At 31.0% G+C, this 13,574-nt stretch overlaps 1 protein-coding gene across 3 annotated transcripts in view; it reads left to right on the forward strand.

The window, feature by feature from the left end:
* The window catches only part of LOC148616229 (borealin-like), a 13,837-nt gene extending 1,088 nt beyond the window's left edge, over positions 1-12,749 (forward strand). For 2 of the 3 annotated variants that reach the window (XM_088583053.1, XM_088583054.1), the window contains exons 2-10: positions 2,235-2,378; positions 3,161-3,255; positions 3,770-3,803; positions 4,446-4,560; positions 5,556-5,637; positions 6,144-6,262; positions 7,287-7,364; positions 7,872-7,971; positions 8,807-12,749. In XM_088583053.1, coding sequence (XP_088439179.1) covers positions 2,246-2,378; positions 3,161-3,255; positions 3,770-3,803; positions 4,446-4,560; positions 5,556-5,637; positions 6,144-6,262; positions 7,287-7,364; positions 7,872-7,971; positions 8,807-8,941 — 891 coding nt within the window. In that variant the 5' untranslated portion in view covers positions 2,235-2,245 and the 3' untranslated portion in view covers positions 8,942-12,749. The remainder of the gene's footprint in view (positions 1-2,234; positions 2,379-3,160; positions 3,256-3,769; positions 3,804-4,445; positions 4,561-5,555; positions 5,638-6,143; positions 6,263-7,286; positions 7,365-7,871; positions 7,972-8,806) is intronic. The other variant, XM_088583056.1, reaches the window with a different exon arrangement.
* Positions 12,750-13,574: the final 825 nt, after the last annotated feature.

Genomic DNA, 13,574 nt, shown 5'->3' on the forward strand with positions numbered 1-13,574 from the left:
TGTTTTAAGCCCGATCAGCACAGAAAGGCTATATCCAGGCAATGTTCATATTAGACAACCATTACATACAGTAATTATGTAAATAATGGAGGAGCCCCCATGCTATGTCAAGGCTATGAAACGTGTGGGGGTGGGCTCCCAAAATTCTTTAGCCAAAGTTCCAGTGATCAACCATACCCTCTCCCTTCATTTCCTTTTATGTCGGATAAGTTTGGTTTCATATAGAAAATTTATTCTAGAATATTCAATCAAAAAATAATTTATAAAATTTAAAATCCACAAAGAGAAATTTAAGGGGAAAGTTGAACTTAATGAATACTCAATCAACCAATCATTGATAATTCATTTTTTTTTCTGTTATTTACCTAAAAAATTATCTAAAATTATTTTATATCATTTCTTTTTAAAAAAAAACATATGTCAGGTCTTTTTTAATGGTTGAATATTACATATACTATAACACATATTACCAATGGCAGCATTTATTAGTACATACAAAGTAAACAACTATATCATTTACCACAAAAAATATATGGGATATTTTGACATTCAAATCTATTTACTGACTAATTACGTTTTCTCACCGTCACCGTAACATTATTAGTTTATTTATCTAGTCGCCATTTTGAACAGTCTACGAGTGGAAATACATACTCCAAAAATCATGTTTAAATTTAAAAAGACACGTTAATTTAATAAAATAACTTTGAATCATAACAAGTTATATACCATACATCATTGTTTTTGTAAATAAATAGCTATTTAACTCCTTCACATCACCAGACTTTGTGAACTGATCGCGCGACAATGTCTAGATGCAGATCTATGAATAAATATCCAGAATAGTAGTTGATATATTATATTCAATGGCCACATAGAAAAATAAACACTATATAGATACTAAGAAACATTTATTTTCTCAAATAATTCAAAATTACGATACCAGTCTTTACCAGACTTTTGTGCTCTCTACCACTCTTTGTTTAGTAGGACCGTTATTTTTTATTTTAAGTTTTGATAATTTTCATGAGAAACCCAATTTGGTTGGTATTTGACCCATTGATATGTGGAATTGCATGTGACGAGAGTTTGGGCAGAGCTTATTACATTTGGAAAGGAACGGTCGCAGATACATAATTTTCAACCAGAATTGATTAAAATTCCACCAGATGCTGGGTTTTAAAAACTTCGTATAAGTAGATAAATATTTGAACAAAAAATTTGCAGACAAAAACTTCTAAAACAGGGGTAGTTACATTGTGTACTGGCCAAAAACTAAATTACTGGGCAAGTGGTAATTATTCTTAAATAAATCCAGGGTTTGAAATTAGCAGGGACCCACTGGCCTATAAACTTTGGTTTGGGCTACTAAAATTTCTACTGTCATTGTAAAGAACTATACATATTGGCCACCACAGGTTTAGGTTAAAACCCTTAAATCACATGTCCACTGAATTCCAAAGTTTGTTATATGTACAGACTTACAATATGTAGATACACAACACATACATGTCCATAAGTTTAGTGAATCAATAATTGACTGTGATAATTATCAAGCATGGCTTACAGAAACAGCAAAGAGAAAGGCTTGAGATTTCTTAAGTGATCCCCTACCATGGACCAGCACTAAAGGCATTTGGGCCAGTGATGTAAATTTTTTACTGGCCAAAAATTAATTGTTTTGACTGTCTTGCTCTTATAATAGAACACTTTGCACACAAATTTCACAACAGGTCTTATTAAAAGTTGTACAAATGTATAAAATTCATAACAAAATAAAGGGAAATAGGAAATTAAAGAACTTTTTCAAATAAAATGTAATATTATATTTATAACTCAGCTTGAAAATGTCCAATGTAGTATATGACTGCTTAGAGAGGTGGTATAGAATGTAATTTCTGAAAATCCAAATTTTAACAACACCGTAATAGATATTGCAGGAAGGGTTGAATTGGTGGTCTTTACCTGGTTTAATGTTTTATCTCAATTAGAATGATGGACTGGGTAGCCAGTTACAAATACTAATAAATTTGCTATCCCATGTACATGTACATGTCCATGTTATATATCAGATGCTCAACTACATGTTCACAAACGGTTATATTTATTAGTTTGAACTTTGAGCGTACTAACAAAGAGTTAAAAAATATTGTATCTTCATTTTTCCTATTGGCAAAGTGGATTATTTTGGCATATATTTTTGTTAAATACATTTTATATTATTATTTTTTTAGTAGGTTGAATAATGCCCAGAAGAAAAGCTAAAGGATCTACCAGAGCTAAGCCTGTCTTACCAGAGGGAAATGAAGGCAACACACTTTCAAAGGAGGAAAAAGAGGAGAAACTTAGAGTTTTTTTAAGTGACTTTGATGACAAAGGTGAGTTTATCAAGTTTGGTCTACAACCTTGTCGAGGTAAAAACTTCTGATTTGTCCTTGACCTCATCAGCCATGGCCAAAATTGGGCTGGATTGCTCAAAATGTTGAAGTATTTTTTAGGACATATGCAGTGATTTGGAAAAAAAGCTTCAGCATGGGTCTTTTTCTAAAGCAAACACACAGAGTATCAATATGCTGTTCTTAAACATTTTTGCTTGAATGCAATACATGTTGCATTGCCTAATTTTATTCAAATCACTGCACTTAATTCCCAACAAGTCAAGATGTGAATTGTTCTTGTGAGAAAAAACAATTATGAACCATATTTCAACTCAATTTATTGACTGTTAATCAAGTATTTTCTGTATATTGTACAAGAATAAAAGGTTTTTTGAAAAAAATGGTTTTTATAAGGCATTACATTTTATTCCTAACTTAATAAAATTGGTTTAGGTTTTGACACTCATAAGACTTCTGCACAAAGATGACTGATCTAATATTTAAAGTTGTTAAAAAATTGCCCTTTATAGCTCATGTTGCAGGGCACAATCTAGAAGGAGATATGAACAAAAACTTCTCCTTGTTTGTGTTCACTTCTCCCATTTGTCTATGACATGGCTAAGTTTTTGTAATAGATTACATAGACAAAAATACTAATATTGTCATTTTTCAAACAGAATTTTCTAAAACTTCTCCTTGCCCTTGATGTGTAGATTAGGCCCTGATATTGAGTACAAATGTTATAGTTGTTTCAAGTATAAAGAAAATTGTTTGCCTTTCAGTTGAAGATAAAAAGATGAAACTTGAGAAACTTGTTCAAAGCGTCCTTAGTCACATTGAAGCAAGCTATCTAAATGAAATAAAAGCTTTACCAAGGGTATGTTATTTTAATTGTAGCTCTACAGCTGGTAGACTGAACTACAAAATATGTATCAGCTAATAAAATGAACACTGAACCATTTATAGCCAGGTCCGAGCTACACAAAATTAAAAAAATTACATAAGACTGAGAAAATTCTTATCAGTTTGTGAAATCATCAATTTCAAAGACTTCGATTGAAGTTACCATCATGCAAGTTAAGAATATTCTACGTCTTAAGCATTTTTTAACGTTGATGGTACCAGTTCCTGGAATGTACTTAATATCTATGTATAAATTAAATTTTAAGTATTTTTAAATTCTTCTCTATTCTGCTCCAGATGAACCATCTCTAATTTAATTGTGAAATAGCAACATTAACCATATTGTATATTTTACAATTGTATATGAGTGATACTGTGATGAACTTTTCTATTTCTTCATATACATGTCAAGGATCTTTCCTGCATGATATAGATTGTTATTTGTGACCCAAGTTGAATTCTTTATATTTTCTATTTCATCAATCTAGCCTATTAGACAGATGAAATTAAGTGACTTCATTGGTAAGTATTTTGCCCAAATGTTACCTTGGAAAATTATATGTAGATTGGAATATAAATGCAGGATTATCAAGAAAGACAAAACGAGAAAATACACACAGAGACAAGCTGGGGGAAAACTTAGGTGCTCTTTAAGGGTGAGCAGTTCCTGCTTTAGGCAAGACACCCCTCTTAATGTCTAATTGTACATTTGCATTCAAAGATATATAAAAGCAAACAGCAGTAAATCACTTTTTTTAAAATAAATATAATATTTTTGTTAAAGCCTACCAAATTGGGCCATCCGTGCGAGACCCAACAGGGTAGTCAAGGACGTTAAAGACCCCCTTTAGTAGTAAATCACTTTTTATGTGCTCTTCAAAGGTTAGGCGGTTACTATGGATAAACAAAGTTTAAGAAACCTGACATTTCAATTATAATGTCTGCACATGGGTCTGTCATAAATCTTGTCATAGGCTTTTGATATTTGCATGTAGGTATATTGTCTTAACCTTAAAACAATATGTCAAAAACTAGTTTATTTAGAGCGAGTTTTAAGCGATGGATTCCCTGTCATGATATCTTGTTGTAAGTAACTTGTGGCACACTGTATAATATTATTTATAAAGTTAGTTGTGAGGCTTAAATGTCATCTTCTTTTTTTAGCTTTAGGAGGAACTGTAGATGCTGTTCTTGACAACCCTGACTTAGGAGAAACAGATGATGATTTTGATTTAGCCCAGATAAAAGTATTATCTACATCAAAGAAGGCGTGTTCAAGGTATATTAAAATATATTAATACATTGAAAAAAACTGTTTGTTTTGTTTAGAAAAATATTTAAGGCTTCATTCAGTTAGATGAATTTTTATATTATTATGCTCTGCCTTGATGTATCAGGGTATTAACTTTTGTTATTGTCCGTATCTTTGTATGTAAATCTATCGAATATTTTGCATCACAAATCTCTTCAATTCTTCATGGATTGATTTGAAATTTGTTTTGCAGCTTTAGCATGATGTACCCAACTGTGTGTAAACTTATCTTTTTTGTGACCTGTGACCTATACACATCCTTTTTGTCTTTGCTTCTTTTGTTTGTTGTAAATTTTAGTGACATAAAAATCAGTAACCTATAATTAGAATGATTTAATTTTTTTTAAATACAGTTTTACCTTGATAGGTTATACAGATTATAGGCTTGCCTGATAGGCTGTCTAACATCCTTTTGTGTCCCTAATATTTTTTTTTTGGCATGAAACTAAGCTACCCAGTTTGCTGCTTTAGCTAGATAGGTTTTGTTTTTTGTTTTTTTTTATTTTCAGTTCAATCTCCTGAAGTTGTTTACAGTTAATAATTTATCTCTATATAATGTGATACACAGATTCAAACTATCTTAAAGCGAATCACAGAGATTTGCACACTCTCTAATATTCAGCTCAAAAAGTGTAAGGAAAGAAATAGTTGGACTGCATGTTTAATGTTGGGAGTAAGACTTAGAGCAAACTTAAATCTGAAGTAGAGCAATAGATCAGTGTGAATTGCAAATGTTCAACATTTAACAATCAGCTTTTCAGTATTTATGTATAATGTATACTTTTCCAAGTTTGCAAGTGTGAATTGCAAATATTCAACATTTAACAATCAGCTTTTCAGTATTTATGTATAATATATACTTTTCCAAGTTTTGTGTAATCACACGTTTAAAATTTGTTTTAAAGCTTTCTGCAACCTATTTTTCGCTTCAGTAATCGGTATTGATTGCTTTATTTTTGAAGGTCGAGAATGAATTCTACTAGAATGTATGACACTATATCAGAAGAAGGGACGAATGAAAACAGTGTCATGAGATCATCTAAGGTAAGCAATGGTATAGATTTTATATAGTCAGTTAGAGTTTATCACCACCAAAATATTAAAAGTGTAATCTTTATGCAGACTTTTGAAAAGAAACTTTATATCTTGTCTTTATCCTATCAAACTGATAATGTGACTTATTGGTAATTCATATAAAGCGGGAGGTGTCATTTCTGACCAGGGAAAATAAGATCATTTTACTTCCTATTGTCGCCAGTATTCATGAAGTATATGTTGAACATACTATATTTTATATCTGAAAACATCTTTCCCCACCGCCATAAAACTTTCATGGTAACTTTAATCGGTCGTTGAAATTAAAGAGTTCAGAATTTCCTAAGACTTGAGTAATTTTCAAGTTTTGTGTCCCTAGGGCCTGGTCAGGTTTGATCTTAGTTTAATATCACAGTTGTCAACTGTGTTTCTGTATAGAAAAAAAGTCTGTAGCGTATGTGTTGCAACCATAAGTTAGGATCTTTAGCAATTTTTTATGTGAATTTCTTTTTAAGAAATCTAGGCTGAAATTAACTGCTAAGAAAGGAAAGAATAGCAGTATTTTAGCAAACATTTCAAACACAATGCCACCACCTCAAAGTGCCACTAGATCAACATACAGGAATCCAAATGGGTAAGTTACAAAAAAATATTCTTCTATGATGAAAAAATAGTTGCTAAAGACTTCTATGACATTGTTTTTGTTTTCTTCAAGGAAGATAGTTAAAGCCATTCTTTTAGTATTTGTGTTAAATTTAAATCATACATGTATATTTATTTTGCTTTAGTGAAGATAATAATAGATATTAAGGGGAAATAAATTAATTGTTCCCTCATTAAACAGTAAAAAATTTTTTCATTGTACTGAACCGTAATGTCTTCATATCTGTCTCTCTGAATGAAGCAAATCTCACAACCATGAACACTGAGTAGCAATTCAAAATTGATACAGAAAAACAATTTAAGAATACATCAACAATATGAAACAACATTATTGTTCTTTACAGTGTATTTTTTAGCCGATAGTTCTGTTAACATTTAATGAGTGCCCCGCCTTAGGCGGGTCGCCCTATAATGATCAGTCTGTCAGTCCGTCCCTAACAAATTCGTGTCCACTCTATACCTAGAGAACCGTTATGATTTCATACTTTATACTTAAATGTATATTAACCAACACCAGAGGGTGTGTCATAATGTATGTACAACTTCCTAGGTCAAAGATCAAGGTAAAAAAAAAACTTTGGTTTCAGTTGACAACCCCATGTCCTGTGGTAAAGATCATGTCCGCTCTATATCTTGAGAACTGTTATGATTTCAAAGTTTATACTTGACATGTATATATTAACCAACACCAGAGGGTGTGTCATAATGTATGTACAACTTCCTAGGTCAAAGGTCAAGGTCAAAAACTTTTGTTTCAGTTGACAAACCCATGTCCTGCAGTAAAGATTGTGTCTGCTCTATATGTTGAGAACCATTATGAATTCAAAGTTAATACTTGACATGTATATTAACCAATACCAGTGGGTATGTCATAATAACTTCAAGTAATGCTTCATATCAGCTTATTTACCACATGTTATTGACAGCAGGGCCCACAGAGTTGGCTCCCATCTCAATGATATCTAGTTAAATTGCATGTTTACATTATTTTACAGGTATTTCACACCTGTAAGTAGAGGTTTGGCAGCAGCAGGTTGGGAAACTCCTTTAATTACACCCAAATTTGACCCCAGGTAAGCTAATTAATATTACACCTTTATAAACATGTAGAAATATTTTTGTTGTCATTTAAGGAATAGGTATCATTTAAAATATTAGCACTCCAAAAAGGTATCATTTTATTCTCACCTGAATGTTAAAACTTAAGGCAAGACTATGGTATTACTTTTCCAGTGTTGGTATCTGGGTCTATGTTAAGATTTTCATGTTAAGTTTACTAATTAGGTTAGTTTGATTTGAAGCACTTATGCTAAGTCAGTCATATTTGGTATGAAGTATCACTACAGCGCAATTCTATATCCATTTCATGCATATGCCTCTGCAGTCATGGTCTGTTGACTTAATAATTTTTAGAACAGGCAAGACGTATCTCTTTGATAACAGTCAACTATTTCCACCAGCTGAACCTTTAAACATTCAAATTTCATTTACATCAGAGACTCTGATATTGTGGATTATAGTCTTTTTAGATATACCCTATTTCTTTTCTGCTTATGTCAACTTGGAAACTTTTTATGTAGATTACCAGTAACACCAGCTCAGATGAGGGATGCAAGGCCAGGCGAGATGTTTATGTCATTAGGAGGTAGTCCAATCAGAGATACCATTACAACCATGCAGGTAAGCACTGTACCAGTGAGGCATCTGAAGTACAAAGGGATTTTCATTTGTCACATCACCAAAAACAGGACAATACAGCACATTTAGATTTTGGCACAGGGCTAAATTCTGTCCCCAATTCTACTTAATTATAAGAGTAAAAATCCTTTGCTAGCATTAACGGATCAACATTTATAGAATAGATACCTGACAAAAAGAAAGAACAGGTATCTGTACTGAAACACATAAATGAACAAATACATTGATAAGCACACTACAGCAATCTTCACTCAAATTGATGATATTTTACTTGGGCTTGAAATTCATTGCATTAAGATAATCAATACTATCTGTAAGTATTACATCGGATTATGTTAAAATACATAGCATTTTTGCTTTGAATGCAGGAGATTGTGGGTTAGATCACTGACTGAGTCATATGAAAGACTTTAAAATTGGTAGTTACTGCATTTTTAACAAGCATAGGGCACAAAGAAGTTGACAACTGGTCAGCTCAAAGTAATGAATGATAGGGGATGACATGCCTTCCTGCAGGCTATTGCTTCTGTGATTTAGCACATTAAAGATCCATCTCAGGGTGTGGCTTGTGAAAAGCAGGGTCTGTTCGATTGGTTCAACTTTTTTGCCCTGAAATGCATGAAATATCTGCCATTGGAGTCAATCAACCAAGTCAAAGGCTATTGTAAATATTTATTTATATGCATAATAGAAAATGCTAAAAAATGCAGGCAGTTTATGTAAATTGAATGTTCCTGACCAATGGGACCAGTTAAAATAAGATAGCTTGCTGAGACTATTTTTGGAGATTTATTTAAGAATTTTACTTGCATTTCAGCGTGTTTTGAAAGACAAAGAGCAAGAATTATTACAACAATTTGGAAGTACAGAGCAATTGAAAGTACAAGAAGTTATTAGTACTTTATCTGACATTATAGGCAAATCAAAAGACTTGGCTGGGATTAATATGTGAACGTTAATGTACTGTATCAGTGCTTTTAAGTATGACTTTTTTAATGAGAGCAACTTTGCTGCAAGTACACATTGATATTTTAAACATGGGTGGGTTATCCATATTGGGAGTTTTATCGTGTTTTCAATAGGCTGTTACTACTCATGAAAGTTTAACTTTTCTTACAGCCTTATAATTCAACTTGAGCATCTCTTCAATAGAAAGGAAGAGGAAGGTTTGAATCTTTCAACTATTTTTACCTTTTTTAAAATTTATTATGAAATGAGAGAAATACAAGTTTAAAAATGAAATGCGAGTTTCATAGTCAGACCTTGAATAGGGCTTGTAAGCCTCATTCCCATTTTTTTTTTATTAAAAAATTTCTTCTGTTAAAAGCACTCAAAACCTAAAAGTGATCTATATTTAGTTTGCTACTTCTGAGTACATAAATATGATACATAACTCTCAGAATTTTATATTTTGTGTCATTATCAAACTTCTTATAGTATAGCGATAATATCTGTACATCATATCTTTATCATTGTATTTAGGCATTAGAGCTTTTCATTAATTGTAGTCTTTACTCTATCAACAACTGCTTCCTATGCTTTTAAATGGTGGTTAAGGACTCCAGAATTCACAAGTTGAAACTTACAAGTCCTATTCTTTGTCTAGCCAATAAGTGATGGTAGCATAGATAGGGAATGTCACCATTGATATTATTGTGCTTGAAGTGTCAACTTTAATGCTGCTCTTTCTAGTGTTTAATGGATTATTAATTTTGGCCAAAGTACATGTACTTTAAATCTAGATACTTAACAATAATTTATATAATTCAATCCATGGATCTAAAAATATTTGTACTACAAAATGCAACCTTCTACATCACCAGTAGTGAATTCAATTCAATTTCAACAATGTTGTGCAGGCAACTTCTTATATATGTTCTTAGAGTTAGATAAAATGATTATTTTGCGACCCTAGAAGGTCTGTATTGGAAAACTACAAATGCAAAATGTGTTTTTATCTTATGTTAGGTAGAAAATTGCCAATATTTTTTTGAATGTTTTATAATAATATGTTATTATTTTTTATCTCTGTATTGAATGTTAAATGTATTGTGAGTGTATCTTTTTCAATAGTCCTTTTCATCATTTCTCTATGAATGCACCAGTTGTTAGTCTGATTAGAGCCAGGTGCCATTAAAAATCCAATTGAGATTTTCCTTCAGTCCTCCCTCAACTCAAATTTTGACCAACCAGATCACTTGAAATTGGACAATTTCAGGAAAAGCACAGGATTTGAGGAAATTCTCTAATTGAGATTATTTTTTTAAAATAAAACCCAGGCCTTTTATCATTTGTTTCTCTTTATGTATGTTTGTCTATGAATTTCAACCCTTAAATATGTATTCCAGGGCTAATATGAATCACTATGTATACCATGATGAATAATCTCTTTTTACAAAAATAAATTGGAAATACATTTAAATATCTATGTATCTAAAATTTGAAACAACCGTGTTAACCATATCTCAATGACTCTGTTATCCCCTTATTTTTTGTATAAAAAGTTTTGTGTTTAATTCAACAAAGGGTTATATTTGCTAAATATTGCTAACTTAATTTATTAACTTTGCAATAAAACATTGATTTTTCTTTCTGCCTTTTTAAAATTTTGTCTGGCTTTGTATAATTAAAATTTAAATAGAATATTTTGCCCTACTACAAAAATGAAATTGTTTGATTTTAAGAACTGAGAAGGCTCACCCACTAAGTGGCACAGTACATGTATTATGTGATACCCTCCAAAAAATATGTGTCTCAGTCTGTCCCCAGATGGTTTTCAGATGATAATTTAGAATGGATCATTGACCTTTTTTTAACTTTGCACATCTGTTTTGTACAATAAAATTCAGGTTAAGTTTAATTACCTGCAAAATCCAAAATGTAGATTTCGAGTAAGACCATTTTGTCATCTCCTTTTTTTTTCAACATTACGTGGTGGGTATCACTTAATGTTTCATTAATGCCCTATTTTTTCTTGATAATTTATTAATGTAGAATATTAATTAATATTTTAAAGGTTTCCATAGATGGGTACATGATTTGCCATGTTAGAAAACATATGAAAATGTACCTTATATTGCAAGCTAAAAATGCTAACTTTGAAAAAAAAATTCTGCTATGAACTTATTATGCATTTGAGTTACAGTGTATTGTGGTACATACAAGTTCAAAACAAGTTTAAAAAAACAGTGTATAATTTGAAGGTTTTTGTCAATTTTCCTTGAATTGTTTTGTATCAAATATTTTGTAGGTTACAATGCATCAATTTGAAATACCGTTATATGTATCAGACTTGAATGCCTGAAAAATGAGCCAATGTGTGAACAAAAAGCATTGTAATAATTTTTAAGGTATATTAAAATAATACTGGTAAAATATAATGCATCTTACTGTAGTGAAGTAGCTAGCTTATGTTAGCTTGTTTTCAATATATTGGTTAAAAAATTGGTATATCATTCTTCAGTAATAACAAGTGCTATCTTTAAAAAAGATATAGCAATGCAGTAATATTTGTTATTTTTAACTAAATTTTTTTCTACATTTCATTCAGGAAATAACACATTACACACCATTTCAATTTTGGATACAGTTTTTTTTTTTTGACACCACTAAATTATTAGTATTTGCCCAATCAGGAAATAGAATTGCGATCAAGTGACTTGTGTTTCCATGGAAGAGTATCTTTAAGGTCAAAGGGTAAAAAGTGGAAAAAAATTAATAGACATCTTGTTAGTTAAACAAATAACAAATAACCATTTAACATCTATCTTGTTGCTCCATTATATATTAAACCCAGTTTGCCCAGTAAAATCTATGATTAACACCTTCAAGTCCTAATATACTATACAGTTATATCCTAAATCTTGCTCAACTTCTTTGTACTAAATGTACTTATCAGATTTTGAATGACTAGAACAAATGACAACCATGGTTGTAGTGTTTCTGTTTTTTTTTTCCTCAACATTTTTATACAACTGATATACATATAGATTATATTTGTGCTATTATCCATGTAACTTTTTTTTAACTTTGAATAACAATAAATTGTAAATTTAAAAAAAATATGCATGTGATAATTCGCATTTGGAATTTTTATTTAATAGCATACTTGAAAGAAAACGTATTTTGGGGATGGGTGAGTAATGAGATAAAAGGCATTTGTTATTAATTGGTGCCTAAATTTGATCATTTATCAAAAAAATGTGATGCATCACAATGACTTAGTGGATTATTTTTAACTGGGAAATGTTTTAGCAGTTTTATTTTTTTTTAGTTCTTTGATCTTTGTCACTAAAACAAAACTGTGTCAATTTTTTTTTGATTAAGGAAGATTATCAAAAGGTTTGATGAAGCATTACTGATTTAAAGTGGTGGGTAGCTTTCTAAAATTGCAAAACAAAGAAAATTTGCAAGTTAACAGTAAACTGTTAATTCAGTGAAAACTGATTAAACTGCACCCCTTTTGGAATAAAAATTTGTTGGTATAGACAGGTGTCCAGTTTACAAAGGTTAGACATGCAATTGAAATTATACAAAGGGGCTTTAAAAGTGTCTAGTTTAGACAGGTATTCACTGTATCATATTTCTTCATTGTCCTCACTACATCATAAATTTAGTAAATATATATTAGTTTTGTGCTTATGATATATAATTTTTTTTCACACTTACAGAGATAAATATTTGTTATGTACAGTAAGCCCTTGAAGTGTTTTTGTACCTTGACATAAGTGTCTAAAAGATAATTAAACATAAACAAATTACATGTATATTGTTTTTAATTGCCATTACTGGTAAACCTGATTATATATTATTCTGAATAGACATATTGTTCCTCTTTATAATACCCCCACTTTGAGTGGGGTGTATATAATGATAAGGGCATCCATCATTCCTTCTGTTATGCAAATGGGTACCCATCTCTCATCTGTTTATCCTTCTTCACCACTGAATGAAATTTAAAAAAACTTTCACAAAATTGTCATTCTTTCTTCCCATTGTGCACCTCTTATTTGAGATTTTGTCCAAATCACTTTAGAAGTCAAGAGGTGCATGGTCACAAATGTGAGAGTGGGTGTCTAAGTAAGTGAGCATTGCTCATAGTTTTTTCTAGTTTGAAGAATAGTACTTCCATAGATAATATGTTACCTCTATCAGCAAATACATATGTGGCAAACTATACCTACATCTGTAAATCAAAGGTCTTGGTATATGCTATGTATGTTCACCAGGGTTAGATGTATTGCATTTAAAATAGATTATGGTCATATACTAATGCTTCATTTTCATACTATAAGTCAGGATGTTGAAAATCATGTCTTCATTAATTCCACAGCCTTTTAGAAAGATGTCCTAACCTTAAGGTCAAAGGTCAAAGTGAGACACTTTTCAGTTGGCTTCTTTTCCCTTTCCACTTGATAAAAAAAAATTAATTCCTAAAAAAAACCCTGAAATTATATTTCCATAGACACATAAGTTTCACAGTATTCTAAAATGACAAATTTTATCACCTAGAAAAAAATATAATTATTACTATTACTATTATCCCCTTTTTTGCTTACCAACCAAATTTTTGATCAGAAAAAAAT

This window comes from Perna viridis, chromosome 5, assembly GCF_037379345.1.
Source record: "Perna viridis isolate PV_CMFRI_1.1 ecotype Kerala chromosome 5, ASM3737934v1, whole genome shotgun sequence".
Taxonomy (NCBI): domain Eukaryota; kingdom Metazoa; phylum Mollusca; class Bivalvia; order Mytilida; family Mytilidae; genus Perna; species Perna viridis.